This window comes from Rhipicephalus sanguineus, chromosome 11 (assembly GCF_013339695.2).
Source record: "Rhipicephalus sanguineus isolate Rsan-2018 chromosome 11, BIME_Rsan_1.4, whole genome shotgun sequence".
In the NCBI taxonomy this organism is placed as follows: domain Eukaryota; kingdom Metazoa; phylum Arthropoda; class Arachnida; order Ixodida; family Ixodidae; genus Rhipicephalus; species Rhipicephalus sanguineus.
The window spans coordinates 128,879,993-128,907,988 of NC_051186.1; the positions used below are offsets into that span (position 1 = coordinate 128,879,993).

Genomic DNA, 27,996 nt, shown 5'->3' on the forward strand with positions numbered 1-27,996 from the left:
AGCCCTACAAAAATACTGACATGATGTTTCTAACTTCCGACTCCTTTTTTACTACATGACGTTTGTAGCTTCCAAATAATTTCTCTTTCTTTTTTTTGACTTGCAATAGATGTGACATTTACAAACCAGACGATATGTATCACCATTAGTCAAAACTCCGCAAATAACTTTCAAATTATACCTGTTTCTACAACAAAGCTTCAGTTCCGGTAGCCCAAGAGGTGAATGCGTTATGATGTCATAGAGGGTGCTCTACGACATCATAACACCGGCTTCCCAGTCCATGCGATGGCTGCGGCTTGCACACCCGAGAGTGACCCGAATAAATGCACGTATAGTTCTTGCTTGTCGGCAACATCAACGTATTGACACGCGTACTTTTTTTTATGCTGCTACAAATAAACACGAAAGCTTATCTAAAAGGGAGACCAATCCTTGTAGCCAGGACGACGAGGAAGACTGTTCCATTCCGCGCGGGAACTGTTTACGCTTTTGAGCTTTGGTTATCACTCCAAATACATCCAGTAAATTACGGCTGCAGGAATCAGTGGAAGCAGTGGTAATTCAGTCTTGACTCTCACACTAAAGAGAATGGGCGTGCTTGGGGCGTCCTTCTGTCCCTAAAAAATTATAGACATATGTCTCTAATGCATTTCGTTGCGTTGTCACCGCGCGGCTGATATCATTCCAGCGCACAACGGCCTGCCTTTGGTGTCCGGCTTTTTGGGGGTGAAAGTGAGGAGTAAACAGTTCTTGGAATGCAACATGAGTGGTCCTTGGCCTCCACTACAGTCAAAAACCTTCGGAGCCATAACCCTGGAATTTAAACAATGGCGGGGCAGGTTTGACTGAGTAAAGCTTTGGGGTAGACATGGCGCCCTTGTGAGATGTTACACTGCTCAGCGCAAAAAGTAGACGCAGCACTCACAGAATTGACGAGGACCACAGACGAGTGTACGCTGTGTCTACTTTTTGCGCTGAGCAGTTTAATAATCGAATACCAACTAGCTCGATCTCACACTTGTTAGATGATTGGGGCAGGGGGGGGGGAGGGGCAGCCCCCCTCCTACTACCTCTGTTCGCACGCCTATAGGTGCAACTGAAGTTTCGCCGACCAACTATCCTCGTTCAAACAGTTTGACACTCCTGCTTTGAACAGTAATGCCACCTTTCTCATTCCTGCACATCTATTTCTCGCCGCTTCTCGCCCTTCTGTCTTCCCTTTACCTTTACCCAGTGAAAGGTAGAAAAATGGATGCTGATATTACATTAACCTCCTCGCTTTTCGCGCCTCATTTTTATCTCTTTCTCTCCTCATTGTTGCAGCAGATCGTACTCTTGCCTAATCGACTGCGTGCGCAAAGCGCGCCGTGGGACGCACACGAGCAGAATCAATCAATCAATCAATCAATCAATCAATCAATCAATCAATCAATCAATCAATCAATCAATCAATCAATCAATCAATCAATCAATCAATCAATCAATCAATCAATTTGTGTATATCAGTTTTGCAAAACATTCACTGCTTTCGTTAATAATCTCTTCTACGATGCTAGCAAAACGTATTTAACAGGCTCGCCCACCTTTGCATTTTTCCGCGCTTTTTTGCTTCATCTCTCACTCACTGTCTGTCTATTTCTCTCTCTTTCTCTCTTGCTTTCCTCGACCACTTACAGGTCACTTCCTGTACTATGGTGTGCGGGAAGGTGCAGTGTCAGCGGCGGCTCCGGGTAACGTGTCGTCCCCGTGGCTACGCCAGGCGGCGCTACAGCGCTGCACTCTCGTTTTCGACATGCACGCGTCCAACATGGCCGACGGGGCCGTCGCCGTGCTCCTCACTAACCCTAACCACACCTGGGAAGTGCGCAAAGTTCCGGGAAACTCGCTCGGCCTGTGAGTTTTCGATCGTGACAGCGTCTTTTACGCTTAGCAAGTACTGATAATCGCTAATACTCAATATAATGAACCGAGTATATCGACATCCTACTGCTGCTTCCACTGCGTGTCCTCCGCATCGATATTTCTGTTCGATTCTCTGCTCAGATGGAACGCTATTATTCCCGGGAATTTCGGACAGAAATGGTCGCAGATCGCAAGCGACCTCTCGGGATCTACATTGAGCGAAGCTCCTCCAAACATTTCGCCCACTACTCCGATGCGCACGACGCGAGTCGTGTCTTTCTGGGCCTATTCTTCCTGCCACTTTTCGTAACTGGGTAGGACGTTTTCATGCCGATAATTTCTGACCAGACTTGCCTAAGATTATTTAGCGGGAAGTTTACCAACAGAGAAGTGGAAAGCGGACGTGAACTAAGACACACCACGCGCGGACGCGTGATGTCACTTAATTCAGGGGCATCTTTTGCTGGCGTCATTTCCGTGATGGAACAGGCATCCCTAAAGGCATGGCGGAGAGCGGCAAAAAATACCTTCTTGATTAAAATGACATAAAACTGGACGTATTACTTTGAGATGAGGGGTGAGGACACGTCTGATTAATCTGGGAATGCGTTCAAAAGGACGAGTACGAAAAGCGAAGTCGAGATACGCATGGTGCGAGCTGTGATTGGTCGCGTAGATATTGATTCGCGTAATTTTGTGTTCTCATCGCAGATGGCAAACGTTCCAAGCACCGCTTGGAAGGCAGGAGCCTCCCTTCGTAGTCACCATAGAAGTTCTGCCAGGGAAATCCGCGCCCGGTCACCTAGCCTTGGATGGCATCAGACTGGAAAACTGCGTCGAACGTGAGTAGTTTCCTTCTCTCGGACTCGACGCTATGAGGTCGACTGCGAAGTCGAGCTGATCGACGCAGTTCGACCTGATCGCGTTTGCATGAATCTTGCCGAGGGGTTTCAACGAGTCATTCCCCATACTCCTTACAGATGGTTTGACTTAGCATGTCGGAGCGGTCGCTTGGCCCATTCCGACGACCAGATTTCGACGCGAAAAGGCGGCTAAAACCGTCTTTACCGATCTTGTGCAAACGTGCCTGTCGGCACAGCCGCAGACAACCTTTGAATACAGTAGCGTACGCATGCGCACCGCTGTTCAATTAAACAGGAAGCTTTAGCAGAGGTGCAGGTGCCACAACCAAGATAGATTCGTTATGACGAAGCCACGTCACACTGGCTTGGTGCGTTTCCGCAGTCACTGCAAATGCTACAACAGCAGCTGCTGCCACAGAGCACTTGCTGTGACTCTATACAAGTTCCGATCCAGTGTAACCTTACGTCACCGCACATTGGATTTCATGCAGGTAGATGCGTGCCAGCCCGAGGGACCAAAAAAGGCGGATCAGCTTTATTGGAACCAAATGATCTGTGACGTCACGTTGCACAGTCTCAGCAGTTGTCTACAATCGCTGCAGACGCCACAGACGCTGTAGCTGTAGCGGAAATGCGCCAATGGCAGTGTACCAGGACGTCATTACGCATCCAATGTCGTGGCACCAAACACGCAAGCAGTACCAAAAATAACGTAGCAAATTACTTACGGCTATATACTTTTGCCTATTCATGATATTTGCTAAATGATGGCCAATTTTGTTAAGCTGCTGGCAAATATAGGCTCATGTTGGTTATCGGCTGTTATTTTTATTCAGTTTCGTTATGGTGACTGTGAGATGTGTGAATTTGTGCGTGCGTGCTTTCCCTCTCTAAGTGGGTTCTATAACTGGGTTCTCTCCTGTTGCTTTCCGCAGAACCAAGGCGCGTGGGAACGTGCCTAGAGACGCAGTTCCGCTGCACCAACTCCACCTGCATTGACCGCCAGGAAGTTTGCGACGTGCGAGTCAACTGCGCCGACGGAGAAGACGAAAAACAGGGCTGTGGTGAGGATAATATTGCTCTTGCTTTGTTGTTACTCTCTAAGGAAAAAAAAGACATACCTGTGACTCTTTTTTAAAGCCGCACATGAACTCTGTTTTGTCGATCTCTTTCTCTCTCTCCATATATATATATATATATATATATATATATATATATATATATATATATATATATATATATACACTTCTGTAATCTAGCTAATAATAGCTGTCATATACTTAATAATATGAACATGTTTCCTACGGAGCAAAAGAACACTCCCAATGAGGCAACTTTATACCTTTACCAAACATAATATTTACACCCTCTAGTGTTAAATGTGTGCAGCGACAAAGGCTTTTAACTTGCACCTATTGCAACAGGAGCAATAGGGGTGCGTGTTTCGACGAGAGCTGTTTTTGATACGACTGGTTTGGTTTGATATAGTTTGGTTCGGGAAAATCTATTCCGTAAATCTGCATTGTTCCTTAAATAACTTGTTTCATAAATTCGTTATTCAAAACACTGCTGTACTGGAAGTCATACCCATGTACTCACGTAAAAAAAAGAAGAAGAAAGAAGTAAGAGACGAATGAGGGCTTCTCCGCATAATGTATGCAACAGTGGCAACGCCAACTTTGACGTACCCTCACAGCAGAGGAAACTTGCACTATCACGCATTTCACTTCTTGCTTCGTCGGCATGCCCCGTTTTGCGTGTGCGTTCTCGATACGCTCGACAAAGGCGATCACTGGCGGTTCTCCACGGAGCGGCCTCGACACAATCGTCGCCTTGTCGCGCACTCCGATCTTGGGAGCCCTCCAAACGAGCGGTGCGCGGTCGCTTGGCGGTGTTGTCAGCAGCTTTGCGGCCACCGAGCGAGACGGGCTTGGAACCGCAGGATCCAGCAAGCCTCAGCTATTTGCGTTCGCTAGCCTCCTATCATCACCTCCATCTCATTCGTCAGTATTTTATTGTTCCTTAAGTCTCCCCTCCTCGACCCGTGCTGAGAAGCAGACCGGATCTTAATGGGTCAAGTCAACTTAATCGCTTTCATAGTGGTGAAACTAATTTTTTTTTCGAGCTGAAGAGGAAACTTTAGCTAGCGGTCAAACAGCGTAACCGAACTCCAGATCAGTTTCCCTCTTCTGGGCGCAAGAAAGGATCAATCAATCAATCAATCAATCAATCAATCAATCAATCAATCAATCAATCAATCAATCAATCAATCAATCAATCAATCAATCAATCAATTGTTCGATTTACCTACTCAAGTACACGTAAAACGCAGTAATGAATTTGGGAGAAACCTAATCGACTGATTTATATAAAATTTATCGCAACAGAGGGCCAAAGTTAAATAATAATGGCACTCTGAGGCAGAACTTTAACTTCACGTTTGAAAGTGAACAGAAAGTTTGTCGCAAGGCGGTAAGCTTGAAAGAAAGAAAGAGTGGAAGCTCGAAGCGAACAGAACAATAAATCTGCACCAGTAACAGATATCTCATATATATATTATGTTTATTCGGTGCAAATAAACGGAGGCGTGAAGGAACACACACACAAAAACTACGTGGACAGCGCCAGTCTAAGTCCTGTATTTTTACCCTTCTTGTCTTCGTGTGTTTGCTCTGCACAAACGTAGTGCTTAAGAATATGTACCGACTATCGCGATAGAGGCTTCTTTTAGACTTATCGCTTTTGTGTGAGCGGCATTTGTTGAAGCGTCTCGATACGACAGATTTATTATTTGTCCTAAACAGCTCCGCTGTATAGGAAATCATATCCATGTAACAAGGGAGGCTAAGGTGGGCTTCGCCGCACAATGTATGTAATAGCGGAGAAGCCAACTTTGTCATGTCCTCCCAACCGAAAAAGTTACACCTTCACGCGTTGGCGTTGCCAGAGAACATGGGAACAAGGGGGAGAGAGAGTAGTTCAACACTCTTCTCTCACCAAAGATTTTACGCATATGTGTATATGAGGAGCTCACATACAAACGCACGCACGAACATACATAAAGGGCAATCGTACCTCACCCCCCCCCCCCCCTTTACAATTGAAAAACATTTTTCGCTTACAAGTACTCAGTAATGATTTCTTTTCAAGCTCTACAGTTACTGCAACTATCACGTGGACACTTTCTCCCTTCCTTTTCATCGCTGCTACTCCCCCTTAAATAGACAATAAATACAGAGCATGGGCACATCTCAGTGGCAGTGATACCCAGGCTTATTTCCTTCTTTTAATGTACACTGCGTCATACTCATATGGTCTACGTGTAAATGTGTAGTGTAAATAGACTTTTATACTAGCTAACGTAAAAACTATAAATAACATCTGGTTACACCATATAGGGCATACACGGTATCTAAATGTAGGCGGCATACCCTTCATATCTTCGTGAAACTTTTCAAATTGGGGAAAATTATTACGCTGCACGTACGTACATACGCAAACAGAATACCCGGAAGACGAATAACACATGCGAGCGCGAATCATTTCTATCCGTCAGCGCTTTAAGAGAGAGCTTTAGTACCGGGAACTCCAAGCGTCTTGCGTACGCACGCTCTTGCGTTCCTTTGTACTCCCAGCCGCACCCAAAGAGAATACAAAGGAACGCAGGGGCTTGCGTACCCAAGCCGCTTTGGGGCCCCGACACTAAAACTCTCTAATAGGGAATTTTAGTACGGCATACGTTGCTTCCGTAACAATGTTTAGTGCGCCACGTTTCGCATAGAGCGCGTGCGCAGAACTTCTACGCATGCGCACTATGCGAAAGGCGGCGTTCTACGGACGCAACGTACGCATTTACGCAACATTAAAAGTTGCTACTAGAAAACTTTAGTTGAGCGTCCGCAGAAGCTGTGCAGACGCAGGCCGTCAGCAGTTTCCAATGGATGCCTGTGTCCGCAGAGCCCAAATAAAACTGTCTACTGACGCTGTGTAAATCTCACGAGCTCAGTACTCCTCAGTGATGTCGTGTTTAACGTTTATTAATAACACATGCCACTTGTATCGCAGAACAAGTACCGAGGGGCGCTCGGTGTTCCTTCGAAGAGCTCGACGGAGAAACGGACAGCAGCGACCCAACTATATGCGGCTGGCGGAACAAGCTTCGTTCCGGCAGCGGCGAGTGGCGCCGCGTAGCGGCCGCCAATGCAACATCCAAGTACGCGCCCGCCCACGACCACAGCACAGACAGTTCCAAAGGTAAGCAAACGATCATCGGCGCTTAACTCAAGGACCAAGATCGAAATGACATGCGAAGGAAAAGACTACTCTAATTCTAGCCAACTTCTTTATTTCCGCCTCTGTGGCAGCGTTGCATAGAGCAACAGTCGGAGGCAACCTTGTTCTTGTGCCTCGTGCAGGACACTACGTTTGCGCCACGGGGAAGGCATTTGGCCACGCAGCCGTCCTGGAGAGCCCGGAATTCCCGAAGCTGCCCTACTACCACATGAACCACACTTCGGCGTACTTCAATTCCTGCCACGTAAGCACCCAATTAAAAACGCGCGATCGGTAGCATGACGCTGTCATTGGCTGGACGGCTTTATCATGTTTATACCGCACACCAAAGAGAAAAAGAAAAGGTACGGTAGTTTCAACTGGTAATGCGCCCTTTCAGACTCAATTTGTCTGAACGCTCTAGCCGGTTTGTCAGCTGCAAACCGTGTTGCCCTGTCGTAAACGTACTACGTATGCGAGTAGGTAATGTCGAACGCAGCACCTTCGTGACGAATAATTAGTAATCTCAACCAGGTGCGATAGAAACGCGCGTGAGAGAGAGAGGGGGAAGATATGAGCAATAGGAGAGATAAGAAGGGCGACCACACGGGGATGTGGTTTTCTATCTTACACTAAAACAAATGCAGAGGGGAAAAAAACAAGGAGAATAGGAATAGTTTAAGCCCTACGTAAGAAGCACACGAGAAAGGTACATTATTGTACAGTATTGATATCACTTCGTAATGCTTTCTGTGTCCGAATTTCTCAGAATTATTGTGACTTGCAGCTGGGTACTTATAGTTCGTGCCAGCGAGAACATGACTTTACGTTCTCTTAAGCATCATGCAACCTCTTTTGGCAGTTGTATTTTTTACGTCCATGTGAAAATGCTTGATGTTCGAAGTGTTTCATACGATGCGTGTTTTGAACCGCTTACTTACATCTAGGCCATCTTATTGAGATTTTTGTTCACGCTAGCTTTTTTTTTTTTTTCAGTACAAGCTCATCATTCAGGCGAAAGGCGTATGCGCCTCATGAGTAAAAAAATGCGGCGTCGTTGTGAACACGAATGGTGCCAAATGTGATACGACCAAACGATGACGTCAGCTATGACGTCCGATGACACAGTCGCTTGGTCAAAGGAGGGCCGATTTCGGAGATTGTGCAAAGGAGTATAACAGGGCACGGGAACAAGGACGTGCGAGTACCATTACCAGACACCAAAGTCAAAAATTAAGGACGCATCCAGAATTTTTCATACTCGGTGTATTTTTCGTTCAGTTTGGGAAAGTAAATGATTGGCTTTGCAACCCACTAGTGAATGCGTCGCACCTCGTCGTACACGCAACCGACTTATCTTCGCAGGTTCGTCTTCACCACTACGCGGATCGCACGCTGCGTCCCTACGGCCTGACGCTGTACGCTGTGGAGCGGGACCCTCGCCACGCAAGCGGCCTGCGCCACGAGCTGTGGTCGGCCTCGATCAAGGACGACGCGGCCGGCACCTGGACGCGGGTGGTGCGCGCGCTGCCCGCCCTGCGGCACCCGTTCACCATGCAGCTGGTCGCCCAGTCGGCGGTGCGTCGATGGGGCTGCATCGCTGTCGACGACCTGACGCTGGGACCGGAGTGCTTCGGCATCGGTGAGTCAGGTTCTCTATCCCTTCGTGACACACATTACGATCGACTGTTGATACGTGCGTGAAATTTACATAATTTGATGCCAAGGTTCTGGAGACCTAATTTAAAGTAAGTGCAAAAAGGAAAGCAGGACGAAGAGCTAAGGCAGGGATGTTAACCAGCATAGGATAAGCGGTATGCCACCCTGCAGAGAGGAAAGAGCCGGGGGATTGAAAGACGGGCAAAAAAATAGAGAAAAGGAGGGGGACACACACAACGTCACGGAGCAGAGTGACAGTCTTGTTCGGTATACGGCATCATTATTGGTCTACAGCCACTCGTGCAAGTCCGTTGTGCTTAGCAATTTTAACCATGCCATGGTTGATTTAATTTAGTGCAGAAATAAGTTAGTGTATTACAGCCAAAGCTGTGAAGAGATCGCAACAACAGCCGATTTTGGTTGCGTAGTTGTCCGCCGCCGCCGCCGGGAGAGTGAGTGGAGGAGGAAGAGGAGGTCAGAGGGGACGTGGGAGAGAACGTGCGAAAGGGAGAGATGCAGAGAGAGATGCTAAGCAGAGAGATGCAAGGCAAGGGAGAGGTCGAGAGCAGGGGGAGGCGGCGGAAGAGGAGGAGAAGTGCAGATAGTTGAAGCAGCTAGTGAACGGGATCGGAAATGGAAAGCCAAAACATGGCTAAGTAATAGAGATAGCCTAATAATAGCAATGCAAAGCTTTAGGATAGCGGGAGTTGAGGTGGTGCATGGCAATGCTTAACTCCTTTAAACCTTGCTAAACCATGCTCCACATTGCCTAGCTTTGCATTACTTTACACTCAATCGCCGAGGCTTTCCCTCAGCTCCGCTGTCCTGTCTCTTGGTCTTTACCACGTTAAGTCTGTTAACTGAGCCACGCATGATTTTTTTACAGCAATGTATTGTAAATACAGCGTAAATAATTGTCTAATTATTATACATCCAGCCATGTTATATTTATTCATAAACGGAATTGAACGACCCAATCAAATTACGTGCGATAGTTATCTGCTGGCAGCGAGCATTCTTAAAGCGGTAAAAAAATATTTCGAATTTCCTGCCGAAATGCCCTACGTCCAACGACTCGTTAAACACGCTGCTGCTTTCGCCATAGCAATCGTGTGTCGCGAAAGATTTCAACCAGAAGTGATGAAAAAAAAATTTAACAAACAGGAAGGTTTATTTCACAACTAACTCAGTGTTCGCTGCATCTTCCTTGCCAATAGTGCGCAGAAATGGCAAAAGCAAAACAAAATTCGTTGCTGCTAGTTCGTTCATAATCCTAAGTACTGGATAGCGGGGATTCGACACAGGACAAAGAAAGAGCACAGATGCACAGGACAAGCGCTTGTCCTGTGCACCTGTGTTCTTTCTTTGTCCAACCGCAACGGTGGTCTAGTGGTTATGGTGCTCGACTGCTGACCCGTAGGTCGTGGGATCGACTCCCGGCCGCGACGGCCGCATTTTCGATGGAGGCGAAAGTGCTAGAGGCCCGTGTACTTAGATTTAGTTGCAAATTGGGAACCCCAGGTGGTGGAAATTTCCGGAGCCCTCCGCTACGGCGTCTCTCATAATCATATTGTGCTTTTGGGACGTTGAACCCCAAAAATTATCTGTCTTTGTCCGGTGTCGAATCCGCGCTTTCCAGTATTTAAGATAACAACAGCAAGTCGCTTCTTCAAATGAGGACGCCGTGTGCCAAAAGGTTACACATCGTAGAGTAATGTAGAATATTCTGGCAGTGAAGATGTCGCCCTGCACTCTACGGAAAAAAAAAGAGTAGAAAAGAATACTGTTATTCTGTTTGGTGAGTCTTGGCTTCTCGCATATATATGATTAAAGGTACATTTTAACTCTCTTTTTGAGGTCACTATACTCTCTTCGGAGAGTACCGCCTCCCACGATGTTTTGTATCCGTTCCGCTGAGTAAGGGAAATATGTGTAATGTGTACGCGCGCAACCCTTACGTCAGCAGTGAACGCCGCGGCTACAGATGATCGACGCCGCGGCAGAGCAGATTGTGCAGAGCGTATTAGTGCATGCGCTTGATTTCATCGTTTCTTTTTTCTTCTTTCTCTTTTTTTCTTTCTGCAGCCAAACACACTGCCTGTCTGTGGAGACCTTTTAAACAAGGGCTTTATACACATAAAGTGCTGTAATCTGTTTGGATGCGCTAATGTACTGTATTCTTACTTTCGTTGCGTCGTATTTTTCTTGCTTGTTATTATTCACTTGCATTGTAACCCTGTTTCTTACACCTGTACTCGTTATTTCATTGTACCCCCCCCCCCTTACTCAATGCTTTCCGGCCTGTAAGGTATTTTTCAATAAATAAATAAATAATTAAATAAATAAATAAAGTCGTATACAACCATACAAACCAAGCCGCGCATGCGCTGTGGATGCCAAGCCAACACGACTGCGGCACCGCCAACGTCCCGAAGGCGCGTCAAATCTTCGTGTAATTGCTACCACAACGAGCGTAAAGAAAAAAAAAAGCACTTAGAGGGAACATCAGAGGCGTGCCCGCTCTAAATCAATTCTCAGAATCACGCGATATAAAGAATTACTTCCCGAAGGTGTACAATAACAAGAACACGGCATTCGAATCGATTCGCCACGTGTCTTCGAAATTTTAGCTCTCAAACAACAATAGATATCTGTAAGGAGCCTGCGTGTCGTATTCATTTTGAGAGCGGCGAAACACCGTCGCGTGCGCCTCCTGAAATTCAATGCGCCTAACGAATGCTGACAGCTGCAGGCTCTGGAAGGAGTGGAGAATCCTCGCAATTTTCCCGAGCAATACACTTCCGCACGCGATTCGTTGTTCCGGCTTTAGTGGCGTGCGCAGATTTTTTAGATTTTGCGGCGAAGCGAGGCGTTTTTCCGCGCAGCATCGGGAAGCCCCAGAAGGTGTCAGGTTTAGAGAAGGTTAGGTATAAAAAAAAGAAGGAAAGGGATAAAGGAAAGGAATGCGGGGAAAGGAACATACGAGGACAAGCGCATACTCGCAAACTGATTTTTTTTTCCTTTGACAGGAAAACACATAGATAGAAAAGTGCAGCGCCAACTGTACACTCTTAAAAAAAGTTAGTAAAAAGGTAGTAGCTGCAAGCACGTAGGCAGTAACTGCAGCGGTTAATAATAATATCTGGGGTTTAACGTCCCAAAACCACGACATGATTATGAGAGACCCCGTAGTGGAGGGCTCCGGAAATTTCGACTACCTGGGGTTCTTTAACGCGCACCTAATCTAAGTAAACGGGCCTCAATCATTTTCGCCTCCATCGAAAATGCAGCCGCCGCGGCCGGGATTCGATCCCGCGACCTTCGGGTGAGCAGTCTAGAGTCACTAGAGCAGTCGAGCGCCATAACCACTTGACCACCGTGGCGGGGCGAACTGCAGTGGTTACTAACTTTCTTGGACAATTACTAACCTTTTGCAACCTGTTTACTACCTACGTTAGTAGACACTTAGTAACTGGAAGCATATATGTAGTAACTGCAGTCGTTGCTAACTTTCTTGGACCTTTACTACTTTCTTGCTGCCCGGCCGTTAACTCCTTAATCTAAAATTGTAGTTAGTACCTATTGTATTATTTATAACTGGAATCGTCTCGCCATATCAACTTTAATCGGAAAGTGGCAAAGAAAATATCAATGGATGAAATTTTCTGTTTAAAATTACGCAACCGCTATTTCACAGCATCATTCTGCTATTGTGAAAACGGAGGGGCAAAAGTTATTGAAGTATATGCAAGTGCTATACGGTTTTTTGTACACAATTGGCCTCGAGGCCCACCACTGGAAACGCCGGCGCCACCGTCGGCGTGACGTGCTTGGCAGGATGACGTGGTCTCAGCGGCCGCGTCGGCTGCTTGTGGCGCACTGCCGCGTGCTTTGAAAACGAGTTTCAAGTTCCACATGCGCTGCGGTCTGTTCAAATTCGGAAGTTTTCTCTCATTTTCTACTCAACTGAAACCATTGTAATAGAGTGGCTGCCTCCGAAGGCGACGAACATAGGGCTCTACCGCTCGGTGCCGCAGTGCCACGCTTACGCAAAGGAGCCCAGTGTCAGCCTGCACTGGTAACCGCGGGACAAGAAACAGCGTGAAGCATGGGTTGTAAAGCTAAGAACCGGCAAGTAGCCATCCGCTGCGAGTCTTGTGTGCAACAAGCACTTCCGCGACGAAGACTTTTGTTACTGCGTCGGGCCTGCGATGTTCGGTGAGTAGCAGACAGCGCGCACTGAAACGATGGCTCGAGCACGCTTCCCGCCGGCAAATGATGCTTATCTGCCACAGGATGGTAAAGGCGCTACCTTTTACCACGTGCGATGCCATCTCAGGACCATCCCGTGCGACCTCTTGATCGTCGGCCTCGTGCTCAGCGTCCACAAAATCGGCTGCAGATGCGCAAGTTATTGTTTAGATACGTTGAATTAAAAAACGCACAGGGTCCCTTATGCATTCGTTAAAGATGACTAGAAGGCGAAAGCCATCTTCTTCTTGTCAGTCGATGTACTGATTCTCCCGCGCCCCCCTCCAAAAGTGTTCTGCAGCTAACGCGGTTTTGCACGGCCTCCGTGACCGATCACGGACGCAATGCAAAGCGACCATGACGTGTGAATACGTCATCATGTGACGTCACATTATGTGACGTCATAATGACGCTACATATTTTGGCGATCTGTGACGTCATGATGACGTCATATGGTGACATCTCACGTGACGATTATTTTTTGCATCACTCGTGTTGACGCCACCGACGCGGGACGCCGACGGGCAACCTTCCCATTTGATGAGGCATGCACTGCTTCATAAGCTACATAAATTTTGCATTGCCTCCATGATCGGCCCACCGGCCAACCCCATGCATTTTCTTGGAGCCTCATTTATTTACGTGGGAAAGATGCCACCCTGTCGGCGTTAGACACGACACTGCTGCCAAAATTGCTGGGGTACTGGCCAAATAATCACTATCCTGTTTTGCGGCTGCTGGTTGCTGCAATACCTTCTATTTTATTCACCGCTATTTCAAGTTCATGTGGGTCCTAGTTCACAGCCGACGTTTGCAGAACAAGTCCGGCAAACGTTACTGTATTTTCTTTCTTTTCCTAGGCGTCGCATGCTACTACATGCTCGGTCTCGTAGACTGGTTCTCCTTCTACCAGCAGTCTCGAAGTGGTGAAGCTTTGGTCTATGAATTTGTTGATGACAGAGAGCGGCAAGTTCACTGGAATGCAAACGGAACGATAATTAAGGAGCATTAAAAAAAGGCGTCGCATTTGCTCACGTTTTGTGTGAGCACAAAACGAAACGAATGCGCTGAATAAAGAAACAAAAGCAGCGGCATTTGCCCGCTGAGAAGACCGATCAATACGCAGTGCGAGACAACTTGTCAAATGACATTGAAACGTACCGAATTTAGACCGAAAAAGAAAAAAAAAACACTGAATCGTCGGGACGGCAGATCACAAAGTTGCCATGCGCTCCGAAGCCGCAGTTGTAAGGAAATTGTTTTTGAACTGCTCTGATAGCGTCCGCGCAACAGTAGTTGTTTGTTTACTCACAAATTCTCATATTTTCCGGCCTAAAGTTCACAGCGCGGTGCCAAAACGCGCTCGTAGCAAAAGGGAAACCATCAGTACGAACATACATGCAGACGCTCATACATGCAGAGGCACCGTCAGTCGTCGCGAACCCGTGCGATCGCTGGCTTGAGGCTTCTTTCTGGTACGCTCCGTTTGGTTATACAGACAGTCTACTCTAACGAGATATTTCACATAGTTTGCACTCAGCGAGTGACTACCTTTCACGCAAGAAGCCGGTTCAGGGGTCTCCAACGCGGTGACACCGTGAAGCGGGTGCTCGGTTTTCTGCAAAGAGACAGCGACTGTAGACTATCTTGTGCTTTCAGTTCGTCGAAAATGATTATTTTGACAGTAAAGAGCACAGTTCATTTCGAAAGTACTTACAGAAATGCCCTGGAGGGCTTCCGCGAGGTGTTTTTGTAGAGCGCCGACAGCAAAACCTATGGGGAGCGCGCCGGCGGTATCCTGCCTAGCACGCAATCGAGGCGCGTCCGTTAGAGGGCGACTCCGTAACTCCTCGAGGCCAATATAACTTCCAACAAACCATCATGACAGGAGGATGTGAGAGAGCCCCAGTTGGTTAATTCATAGGCCCTCACGATGGCATGTCTTATAATTATATTGTAGTTTTGGCACGTTAAACCAAAGAAATGATTACTATTAGCTGTTTACTACCTACGTACTAGCACAGGGATCCATTCAAATGCACTGAGGCTATGCTGGTGAGTTTAGTATCTTTTCTCGGCCGCTGTACATAATGCTTTCTTGTGGCAGTTTTATAACAAATAGACATAGTGTATGGTTTTTTATGATTTTTTTTTTACTTCGGTTGATTAAGAGTGTTGTGCTACGCCCCCAAACACATATAACTATGTAGTAGGGTATAGTACTCTAGGTCCCCATTTTTGATAATTCATCCTGAAACACAGGTGTTCACCAGTACCACACATGCATCTCCAAGGTAGGGACTATAAATACTCCTGGAGTCGCTTATGAGGTACTGTCGCGTAGTGAACTTGTACCTACGTCTGTATATTCTCCTCGTTCATGACTCTCCCGAAGTTGATGTCTTAATATGACCTTATGAAAATTTGACCGCTCCCCCATCCCTTCCCCCAGTGTAGGGTAGCATACCGGTCGTTCTAGACTGGTTAACATACCTGACTTTCCATTCGCTCCTATTCCTTCCTTCCTTGACCGCTATTACCTATGGCAAAATGAACACGTTAGTGTCGGTTACTACCTCTATTTACAACCTTTATTTTACTATTTGCGGTTAGTAACGGCTAGGGTAGTAACAGTTACTAGTTGCTGTTAGTAACGGCAAAGGTAGAAACAGTTACCACCCTTGCCGTTACTAACTGCACTTACTAACAGGGTAGTAAACTTTGTGACAAGCCGTTACAACCCGAAAGTTAGCTCAATTGACAAGACGCAATCTAATGGACGATGGCTATGTATATACAACTTACTATTGAAGGAAAGAAATATTGAGGGCTCGTTTCTTTGACACAACCTTAATGCAAACCAACAGATAATGAAGCCGAAGAAGCTATAGCGGACGTTAATTGTACCGTTTTAAGTGTATTGTAGTAGGCTAATTGTGATACAGGTGGGAAGATAGTAAAGTGGACGAAAAGACAACTTGTCGCCGGCTGGTACCGAACCTGCAACCTTCGGATTACACTTCATCTGCTGGTTTTCATTAAGGTCATACCACTAACCAGGAATTGTGTGCGAAGCGAAAAAGAAAATGAAAAAAAAGCGACACCTTCAAAACGCAGAAACAAAATGTGAAGGAAGATAACACATGACGCTAAAAAAAAAACATGGCTGATCCCTCTGTCATAGGAATCGGTATAACACGAAAGTGAAACGTGTCTTCACAGACGTAGTTGAGCGTTTGTTGCGCATTCTTTCGCCCCAAGGGCGAAGGAATGAATGCAAGAGCAACAAATTGTGATGTCACGCGAAGAACGGCAAGCAGCTCGAAATTTGCAACGCGCTGCTCAAGCAGAAAGGACGCACGGAACGAACATACACAGGATGAGAGCGAACTAACTGTCACATTTGTAACTTATTTCTGCGTGAGCGCCGCGCTCCTTTCGCAAGAGCGGCCACAGCAGTGAGCCAAGTGATCTTCGTGCTCTCAACGCGAGACGTACAAACCTACCGCGATCACGAGATAAGTGCACGCACGAGCGACCACGCCCTGTAGACGCGGGCGCTCGTCGCAACGGCGACGACCTTTCAAGCGCGCTCTTCAAGCTCTTCGCGCCATCTCGCTAGTGATAACGAAAACACGCTGTAACACAGATCTCTGAGTACAGTCACCGGCAAATGGTATATGCAAATAGCTCGCCGTTAGCATGGCAAAGAACGTGCCGTCTGTCGCCGAATCGTTTCTCGCCGCGCGCTGCGGATCGACGGGTCGTAAATTCGACTCCCGGTGATGAGACTTTTTCTTCTGGTTTTTTTCTTTGCCCACTGTTAGTCTTTATATTTTACAACGTCATATCCGTGACGGAAATACGTCAGTGGAGCCGTGGTGGACCCCAGCATCAAACATTTTCGTGTTAAAAGCGTACCACCAAGATTCACCCAGCTGGCGATACGTGCATCAGTGTCCCATCTATCGTTTTTTCGCACAGATGTGTTTTTTAAAGCTATTTATTTTTTCCGCACAAGAGACATCGCTGCACCATATGATATGGTGCAACGGATATATGGTCTTTTCCTTTAATGAGGTAAGAAATTGGGCGAGTTAGAATATACCCATGACGGCCAGCGCAAACAAGACACAGGACTAGGAATTCAAGCAGCGCCTGTGTCGTGTACAGGCTCATCCACTCTTAGGTTGAACACGGCTCAGCGTGGCCGCACTCCACGTAGCGCCGCTGCATCGTACGAAGCGGCGCAGGCTCACAGGGTGCTTCGCGTCGTGTGCCACAGCGCTGGAGCGCGCCGCTCTTGCTTTGCTGTGAAATACAGCAAGAGCGTCGCGTCCATGGGGGCGTGCGCCGCTTCGGTTCGATGCGCAGCTGCGCCGAATTCACTGGCACAGAACACGGCACAGCGTAGCCACGTCGTGCCGTGTTCACCTTAAGAGTAGAGAAGCCTGTACATTCATCTAGTCCTGTGTTTTTTTGTTTTTTTTTTTGCACTGGCCATCATGAGTGGGTTGTTCTCTTCCTTCCCATGTTTTCTCCGGCCTCTGCTGATGTCACTGACGATATCAGCCGCACCGTGAGAGCGAAAACAAAAACGTTCTAATCTCTTCGCCGTCTTTTCTTCTCTAGGCGTACCGGAAAACGAAACCAGAGAATATCCTACAGACAGCAGCAACGGTAAGTACAGTTTAAGTGTGCCGATACGCGATGAACGTTAATTTCGGTGTCCTTATGATAGCTTGCGTGATGGATGCGAATACTATGCAACAGGTCTAGTCGGATGACTATCTAGTGTAATGAGAACTAACACACAATAACGCCAAGGAAAGTATAGGGATTATTTGTAGTAATTAGGATATAAGTGTGAAGAAATTAAAGTGGGCGAAAAGATAGCTTGCCGCCGACCGCTGACGTAGCTCAGTGGTAGAGCATTGGACGCGTTATTCGAAGGTCGCAGGTTCGGTCCCTGCCGGCGGCAAGTTATCTTTTCGTCCACTTTACTTTCTTCACACTTGTATCCTAATTATTACAAATAATATCCTCTATACTTTCCTTGGCTTTATTTTTATTGTCTGTTAGTTCTCATTAATATCGTGTCTAAAAAAGAAAAACGAGCCCTTAAAGGGCCCCTCACCATGTTTGACAATTTTGAGCTAACGAGCGCAATGCATACACTGGGCGTTCACGATCACGTCTGCCAACATATTGCCGCGAGTCTTATATTTCATGAGTGTAAGCTTCACCTACAAAGACTGTGGGCAACGCGCTGCGCAGGCCTCGCCGTGATGTGTAGGAAGCTTCGCGATTGTTTTGGAACAATCTGTTAAGATTGCGCGCCGCACGAGAATGTTCCAGCTTTGTCGAGAGATAACGCCGCCATCAGCGATATCGCTGCAAAGTTCGATAGCGCCTGTATAAAAGCCGACGCGCTTGACTGCTTGTCAGTTGATCGACGGACGACGCCCTGTTCGCCGCTATCATTGTACAGCGTGTATTGCTGTAGTTCTAGTTCTCATTTTCCCGGCCACAAGTTCGGCCAAATAAACAGTTTCATTCTGCAAACGCCGACTGCTGTCTTCATCGACGTCACGACCACGTGACATATGGTGGAGGTGCTGCTTCATGATCCGGACACCACCGCGGAGCGCTGACCCAAGCCCAAGCCGCGAAGAAGACGACTCTAAGGACAACCCGAATCCTCGAACCAGCCGCCGGCAGAAGGGACTACAGCCAGAGTACGGGCTCCTTCCCGAAAACGCCAGGCAGCCGAAGACCGTCACATCGACCGCCGAGACGATGACTGACGCAGTGCCCCCTACGGCGATCGTGATGCAGCCACCCAGGGAGCCGCCGACGTTCCGTGGTTCGCCATGTGAAGACCCCGAGACTTGGCTCGAGACCTTCGAAAGGGTTTCAACATTTAATAACTGGAACTGCGAGGACAAGCTGCGCCACGTATACTTCTACCTAGAAGACGCCGCGAGGACGTGGTTCGAGAACCGAGAATCCGCCCTACAAACATGGGATCTCTTTCCTAAGCACGTTCACGATCGTGGTCCGCAAGGAACGGGCCGCGGCTATGCTTGAGACCCGTGTGCAGCTACCCAACGAAAATATTGCCATCTACACGGAAGAGATGAATCGCCTGTTTCGACACGCCGACCCAAGTATGCCCGAAGAGAAGAAAGTGAGGTTCCTCATGCGAGGTGTCAAACAGGAACTCTTCGCTGGATTGATAAGGAACCCGCCGAAGACGGTCGCCGAATTTGCATCGGAGGCTTCCACGATCAAGAAAACGCTTGAGATGCGAACGCGGCAATACAACCGCAGCCTCTCGGCTACAAGCTACGCCGACGTTCAAGCCCTAGGACTCGCCGACCTGCGTGAGACGATTCGAGCAATCGTGCAAGAGGAGTTGCGAAAAATTCTACCTCCGTCGCAACCTCAAGTAGAGTCCATCGCCGACGTCGTGCGCCAGGAGATCCAGCATTCACTCGGCGCGCCTCAGCTAGCAGAGCCGCAGCCGCCAGCTATTAGCTATGCTGCTGCAGCCCGCCGTCATGCTCCTCCTCCACGCCCCCGCCAAGACGCCACACCGCCGCAGTACCGTCGCCAGACGCCGCCGCCGCCACCGATGCCCTACCGACCACCTGTCGGCCAGCGCAAGACCCCGAGGAAGACCGATGTCTGGCGTGCCCCCGACAACCGCCCGCTCTGCTACCACTGCGGAGAGGCCGGCCACACGTACCGCCGCTGCCAGTACCGACAGATGGGACTACGCGGATTCGCTATCAACGCGCCGCGCCCGCAGCCAGGCGAACGGCCGCGCGACATCAACGACTACCTCACTGGAACACAGTGGCAAGAACGACGACCTTCCCGCTCGCCGTCGCCCGGTCGCTACATGTCACCGCACCGCCGGCCGTACACTGGCCCAAACCGGGGCCGGTCGCCCAGCCCGTATCCGGAAAACTAAGGGCAGCAACCGATGGAGGTGCGGTTGCTGAACGACGAAATGCTGAAGATCCTCCGCCGTCGACGACGACGCCGCATCGAAGTTCCGAGCCCCCGCCGCACGCCGAACAACGTCCTGAAGACGAAACTTTGCGACCGGAAGCAGACCTGACGACGCAACGCGGAAGCAGTGGTGCAAACCGACGCAGCCGTGGCCCGACGCCGCGACGTAACCGCAACGCAAGACGGCGGACTAGCGACCTCGACGTTCTGATCGACGGCCACAACGTGACCGCTCTCGTCGATACTGGAGCCGACTATCCCGTCATCAGTGGGCCGTTCGCAGCACAGTTGAAGAAAGTTAGGACTGCTTGGGAAGGCCCCGAGATCCGGACCGCTGGAGGCCATCTGATAACGCCGATTGGTGTCTGCCCGGCACGAGTCACCATCAATAACCGGACTTATCCTGCGAGCTTTGTAATTCTACAAAACTGCTCCAGCGATGTGATACTGGGAATGGACTTCCTAAGTGACCACGGCGCCGTCATCGACCTGAGGTCTGAGTCGATAACACTGAACCCAGACAAAGCGCTCCCGCCCCACGCGATGCCAGGCAACCATGCATTGAATGTGATAGAAGAGCAGGTGACCATTCCGCCGCGCTCCAGCGTCATTATTTCCGTCGGCACCGAAAAACCTGCGAACCTTGAAGGCGTCATCGAGGGCGATCAGCACCTACTCCTGAACCGTCAAATTTGCGTCGCACGAGGTACAGCAGAGCTGCGTGGCGGTAAAGCAAAAGTAGTGCTGACAAACTTCAGCCACGAATATAGGCACCTCAACTTCCGTACGACGGTTGCCTACATCGACGAATATATAGCCGCCAGCGATGCTTTCGCCCTCTTCGATGCTGCCGAACCTGCTTCGACGAATAGAGGTCCCGAACCGGATTTTGACGCCAACCCGAGCCTTCCGAAGGCTAAACAAGACCAGCTCAATACCCTGCTCTTGCAATACAAGGACTGTTTCTCGTCGTCATCGCGGGTCCGACAAACGCCCCTTGCGAAGCACCGCATTATAACAGAAGAAAATTCTCGACCACTCTGTCAGAGCCCATACAGAGTTTCTACTCGAGAGCGCGACGCGATAAAGAAACAAGTCGACGAGATGCTATGCGACATCATCATCCAGCCGTCCAAGAGTCCGTGGGCGTCACCCGTGGTGTTAGTGAAGAAGAAGGACGGGACACTGCGCTTCTGCGTTGATTACCCAGCACCTCCACCAGATGTCACGTGGTCGTGACGTCGACGAAGACAGCAGTCGGCGTTTGCAGAATGAAACTGTTTATTTGGCCGAACTTGTGGCCGGGAAAATGAGAACTAGAACTACAGCAATACACGCTGTACAATGATAGCGGCGAACAGGGCGTCGTCCGTCGATCAATTGACAAGCAGTCAAGCGCGTCGGCTTTTATACAGGCGCTATCGAACTTTCCAGCGATATCGCTGATGGCGGCGTTATCTCTCGACAAAGCTGGAACATTCTCGTGCGGCGCGCAATCTTAACAGATTGTTCCAAAACAATCGCGAAGCTTCCTACACATCAGTTTCATTCTGCAAACGCCGACTGCTGTCTTCGTCGACGTCACGACCACGTGACAATATGCAACGCTACGCGCCGCGGAAATGGGTCAAATTTCAAGGTGAACGCTGCTTGCCCTTCCTCTCGAGGGCACGCGCTTTAGAGAATCAGGGGATGACGTACATGAGAAAATGGCCCTACGTACATGGTAGTGCTGTGACGTCGCTCCTCTACGTAGACGATTGTGCTCTGACGTCGCCAACAGTAGCACGTGACATTGCGATAATTATTTGACACGACATGTGTAGTTTGTGTAATTTGTTGCTTGAATGGATTAATAAAACTTGAGAGAAATAATGAGACACACAAAGAGAATGTGTGTGTCTCATCTTTTTTTAGTGAATTGCAGCGAGATGCGGGGCTAATCTGCCTCCCTTTCCCATGCGTTCGTGTCCCTGCGGTTAGCGCATCGAGCAGACGCCAGCCCTGGAAACGAAAATAATGTTCTGGCGCGTTCGAGCATTCATTATGCTCATTTATTCTACCGCGTCCAAGTAAACGTTAATGCGGCACTCAGAGCACTGGCTCATGGTACCGCCACTCTCGTGCTCGTACAAATGTATCAACTTTCATGCCCGTCCCGCAGAAACAGGCAGTACCACCTGTTTTTTTATGTAGCGGCCGTGGCAGTACACCACAGAGAACGCTGACAAAACGCCCACGGCCGCTACATAAAAAAGAAAGGTAGCGGCCGTGCAACGCCGCTCGCGTGCTCCGGCTGGCTTGGGCACGTCATGCGCACGTGACCATGCATGCGCATGACGTGTTCATGCGTATGTGTCAAGTGAAGAGGGCAGGGAAGGGATTTGGCTAGCTAAGGCTACAGGGGGCGAGTGGCAAGGGTTTGAAACTCGCCTCCTCGCTTCATGGTTTCGCGCCGCTAAAAATGATTGTTTTTCTCAGCTCGCAATGAACCAATTTGAAAAATTCTCGCGGCATACTGCTCTTCATTCGGTACACAACAACTTCCAGCGTCTAACTAAAATTTGGTATGTGTCTTTTGTGCGCGCTAAAAAAGTTTCAACATGAATTCATACCAACTCGCCCAGCTTTCAGTTTTACTGCGATTTGCTATGTGGCCTGGTGAGGGGCCCTTTAAAAGTCAAGTCATCTTCTTTCCTTCATGTCTAACCTTATTGCCCCAAGTAACACCAATCATTCATTTTCAGATAGATAGATAGATAGATAGATAGATAGATAGATAGATAGATAGATAGATAGATAGATAGATAGATAGATAGATAGATAGATAGATAGATAGTGGATGGATGGATGGATGGGTGGATGGATAGATAGATAGATAGATAGATAGATAGATAGATAGATAGATAGATAGATAGATAGATAGATAGATAGATAGATAGATAGATAGATAGATAGATAGATAGATAGATAGATAGATAGATAGATAGATAGATAGCGCTCTATAAATGACACGACAAAAATGACTGAACATCCTATGTGGTGACATTTTCTCGAATCATGCGGAGTGTCCTTACTGAACTGCGTTGCTCTGACGCCACGTTCACAAATTTCACGCTAGCGATATGCGCATCATACTATCAATGTATTCTCATGCTAGCTATCTATTCAATAAAGTTTTGAAAAAACGACAACGACGCTATATGATTGTGTAAACATGAGCCACACCATGACAAACTCGTTTCCTTGTCTTGTCTTCCAACAGACGACGCCATCTTGGAAGCACCGCCGCCGGAGAAGATCTACGAGGGGAACATCACGAAAAGTAAGTGCACAAGTCTGATCACACTGAATAATTAAATGGCTGAAATAGTCGCAGCTAAATAACATCCTTTAAGTTTACCGGACTAAATAAAGCCTGTCGCTCCAGCAGTTCATCGCACATTGTAATTATGGGTATGAGGCGTAGATTTGTCTAGTATTCGTACTCGTTCATTCACGCGTTCCCTTTGCAATATTACGGCGACGCTTTCGTCGCCTAGCTTGGAATCTGCATTTCTTTTGTTCTTTAGTAATTTGATATTTATAACTTTCAAAACAAAGACGTTTTTTTTAAACACAGGCAAGAGCACTCTATATGCACATGTAAGGTCATTACACATTATTTCTCGTACAGTGCAACCTCTTGATGCAAATGAGAAGTTCCCGTAAGTTCATACAAATAAATGCGAAACCGGAAAGGTGAACCTTAGGCAAGTACAGCTATTATTCCGAAAAATGGCTTGCTGCTTATACGCTTTAAACTGCCAAATCTCGTTTGAGTGAAGCTGCCGGGGACTGGCGTAATTCCAGAGGATCCCAAATCGCGTCGTGGAAGGAGTTCGAGGAGGGTTTGCGTCGGCTAAAAATTGGACACTGTAAATTCCAAAGCGTGTTCGGCGAAAGCCAGTCGCAATTCGACTGACTAGGACATGGCATCGGGCAAATCCACATTCTTGGCGCGCTTCTCCGAACCGCTTGCCGTGGAATCATCACCGGGCCACTTGGGAGCCATCCGACTAACTCGACTGCTGCAACGAGACGTGTGACGAAAGAGCGTTGCCGCGCGCACCGCTGTGTCATCAAGTGATTGCTGAGAGAGTGTGAGGGGGCACGGACGGACGGACGCCGCGAGTATGAGACATTAAAGGCTTTCGCTTTAAAATGTCATAGGTCCTGTTTCCATACGAGCACTAGGCTGACACAGTTCCACGTTGGTAGCTAAGAAGACAGCTTTCGGAGATAAGCTACGAAATGCATCTGAGTCCATCCGGAAGACGTCTTTGAGACATGATGCCACGTCGCGTCGGAAATGAAAAGTTGGAGCCATTCCACTATGTGAAGGTGGGCGAACGTCGGAGCTGACGGGCGCACTCGCGTCGCTGCTCTCTTCGGTTTTCTTAAGCGCACTGCTCCTCGGGTGTTCTTAGAATACGCGGGCGACCCATACTTGCTACAGGCGACCTTGCCAACGCAGCGCCTCGACTTGACTGATGAGGCAAAACACGTAATGACTGGTTTCTATTGTTTTAAAGCATTAGTTCTTCCGCCGCTTCCTAGAGGGCGCCAGGGGCTTTACCGGTTTACTGCTTCGAATACAGATTCGGAGCATTATATTTATAAAACCCGTGGTGCCCTGTAGGGAGCTGCGTAAGAATGAATGCATTAAAGGAGCACTGACACAAAATTTCGAAGGCGAGATAATGAGTGAAATAGATGTATGTGGAGCCGTACACAACGTCTACGAAATATCAAGGGCCAATATAGCCTAGAACATATTTAAAATCAATTTTAAAGTGCATGCCGCGCGACTGAGCGAGATGCGAGCGCTTCGCGACGCCATCAACGCGGCGGATGTGTAAACAAACCTACGTCACGAGTTTGTGTTGGCTGGTGGCTGGTTGTGCCTTTGCGCTTGTGCCGTGCTACCTGCCATTTCTTCCTCCGTGCCTGCGGGTTTTCTGTGCTAGTTGTGTTCTCTCTCCGCTGTTCACTCGTCGTGCCCGTTGGCAGATGTTATGGCCCGCTCACGCTAGCGGCAAGCCTGCCGCAACGGCGCGGTGCCGCAGAACGTCGGCCGTCGCCGCACGCGCGAGAGCTGTCCAACTTGCGCGGCAAGCTTCGCCGGCGAGGCATTCGCGCCTCCGAAAAACATGGCAGCACTGCCAAAAGCGGTTGTCGTCCACTTCGAATCTATCAAGTGGCCGCCGTGCGCTTTGTAACGTGTAAGTTCCGAACTGATGCTTTCATTTGCTTTAGATTCATGTCTTTAAGCTTCGACAGCAATGTATTCGTCCCGATTCGGCGCCGTTTTTGAGAGCCATAGTCGAATAATCGATGCTGTAAGCTTAGCGAGTCGAAATGGGCCATGGAGGAAGGAATACTAAGGAGAGGCCCTATCGTATTTCAATGCATTGCGAAAAGTGTGGCGGAAGTGACGTCAGATTTATGGGGCAAACAAACCGGTATGGGGCAAACAAAACAGCAGACGCCCCGCGGCGTGCTCTCCGCGGTGATTAGCTTCTGCGCAGATTTGTAGTCCCAGCGTAAACTTAGCGCGTATTGTGGTATTGTGCGCTTCGCACGCAGTAAAATGTTGCAAGCGGACGTTTTACCAGGCTGTTCGTGCGTGGCAGGCCCGAGCGCTGCGTGCTGAAATTCTTCGTGGAGCGTTTTTGTGCAACAGTACAGAATACCGGTACGTGCCGTGATCAAAAACGTTCAGCCCCTACATCATCGTATTCGAACTCACCTAGCAGTGACTTACGCGTTCTGATGGGCGTTAGGCCTTCCCTTTCTCGTAGCCCGATTTCCCGATCCGTTGCCGGATTAGCGGTTCTTTGTCCGTGTATATGGAGTGAGCGTAGTAGCTATTCGGCGCAACGCCACCCTATAGTTGACGTAACTTCACGTCGAAAAGAGGACACCGCTGTATTGTATACGCGATCGTGCACGTAAAGTTTGTAATTCCAGTACGCACACAATAACAAGCACGCAGCGAGCGCACAACGCACAATACATACATCACGTAGTCCGATAACAACAACATAAGTTTATTGCCCTTTCGTTGAACGACACAGCCTCTAAAAACGTACGATGCCTTCGGCGCATGTTATGTACGGCGCGTCAGACGCCAAAAACAAAAGTTCACGTGTGTTCTGAGTTGACACAATGAGTAAGAAGCAACAGAGCGCACATCCGAGAGCTTCGCATGCAAACACCATGCATTAGTGATCAGCAATGAAGCGAACGTGTACGTACGCATGAAAAGCGACACCCGGTACTTTCCGCCGTGCACGCGATTTGCACCGGGTATACGCAACCATACGCAACAGCTGGGCATTGCGTAGCTTTCCTAAAGAACACACACAAGGAGCAGCATTCGTGAATCGACTGCGCCGCGGCGCCGCTTGCACGGCGAAAAAAAAAGGCTCGAATCGCGCATGCGCTTGTAAACGACACGGCGGAAATCGCGAAATGTTTCGAGGCTCCATCGCTAGGAGGCGATGCGGGTGTTTGCGATGTGGAGGCTTCACGAATGTGACGTCAGGGCCTCTCCTTATTTTTCCTTCCTCCATGAGATGGGCGCTTCCGAATACTCGGAAGACATAGGTTACGCGTTTGTTAGTTGTTTCTAATCCTCCATAGCTGGCGCCACTTGACCTGGTTCGTCGCTAACCGCACCCACGTTCGCGCGCCGCCTACGTTACAATTTTGCGTGTTCACGTGGCCAGCTGCGGTTACCCGTCCTCCGGAAGTAGCTGCCTAGCTCGGTGCTCTTTGAAACCGAAACTGCAAGTGGGCGCTCTAAAAACGTATCTAAATAAATAACCGTCGCGCACTCACGCAAACGAGGTTTGCAGCCGTGATAAGTGGATCATAAGCTATCTACTGCAACAAAAAAAAACAAGGTGCAAAATTTTTGTACCAGTGCTCCTTTAAAGACGGTTCTTCTACTGCTCCTTAGAAAGCACTAGGGGTTTTCGCATACGGACAGCGACACGAAGAAACCAAGAAGGTGTGTCATACACAGATCCAATGTAAAGGTTAAAGGGACTGTCTACCGCTCGGAAAATTTTTTTTGATTGTGGTGAAATTGAGAAGATCGTTCGTCACATCGGTGGCAACGAGCGCGATTTCGTCCCATTAAAAAAGAATTATAATTTTAATCTGATGTTTAAAACCGTGAAAGAATGACCGCTAGCGTCACCCAACAGCAAAGTGGTCGCAATTCCCGCAATCGATAGGTGTGACAGACTATCCACGCAGGTGGACTTATTTTGCTTAAAAACAAACATCTAGAACTTGAGAGTGTATTTTCCGCTCTTGTAACGACTTTCGATTGCGTCAAAAAGTAATTTTTGCTGTATTTTTTATCTCACGCGCCCAAAAAGACGCCTGGCGGCGCTGCCGACGCCGCCGCTTTCGAGTTCGTCTGCTTCAACACCCCGCGCTGGTTGTACCGTTACGCTGCACAGTCGTTAGGATGTCTCGCGCGTGCTGCGCTGTGAAGGCATGCATTTATAATCGCTACATCAGTACAGGAGTTTCGTTACATCGTTTGCCTGCAAGACAGTTACAGAAACGTCTGTGGGAAGATTGCGGCAGCAGTGCTAAAACAAACGCATAGACTGCAATCATAGCAAAACGAGTGTTCTGTAATCGTATAATAAGGCTTCAATTAACCGATGGTGCGCATAAAACGACTGTTACATTCATTGCATTAGTGTTCAGAGAAAAAAAAAAGAAATCCTACAGAAACGACATGTGCTTTCGGTTTTAAGTTTTACCGGCACTACAATCGTCATCGCGTCCACCAACCAGTGTTGTGGGGCGTATTCACACCAATGGAAGAAGACCGAACGCAGATCGAAAAATTCTGTTTTAAAATTTTCTGCAGCTCACTTTCCAGAGAAACCGCTGCAAGGTTGGAAAAATCTAGGGACTTTAGGTTGGACACTTCAGACGGTATGCTTTCGAATGCGGT

General features: G+C 48.3%; 1 protein-coding gene across 1 annotated transcript in view; it reads left to right on the top strand.

Moving 5' to 3' along the window:
• The window catches only part of LOC119375404 (MAM and LDL-receptor class A domain-containing protein 1), a 102,757-nt gene extending 79,076 nt beyond the window's left edge, over positions 1–23,681 (top strand). The window contains exons 2-10 of the mRNA XM_037645584.2: positions 1,680–1,896; positions 2,617–2,747; positions 3,704–3,832; positions 6,834–7,022; positions 7,184–7,305; positions 8,406–8,682; positions 17,583–17,630; positions 23,236–23,295; positions 23,647–23,681. Coding sequence (XP_037501512.2) covers positions 1,680–1,896; positions 2,617–2,747; positions 3,704–3,832; positions 6,834–7,022; positions 7,184–7,305; positions 8,406–8,682; positions 17,583–17,630; positions 23,236–23,295; positions 23,647–23,681 — 1,208 coding nt within the window. The remainder of the gene's footprint in view (positions 1–1,679; positions 1,897–2,616; positions 2,748–3,703; positions 3,833–6,833; positions 7,023–7,183; positions 7,306–8,405; positions 8,683–17,582; positions 17,631–23,235; positions 23,296–23,646) is intronic.
• The last annotated feature ends 4,315 nt before the right edge of the window (positions 23,682–27,996 follow it).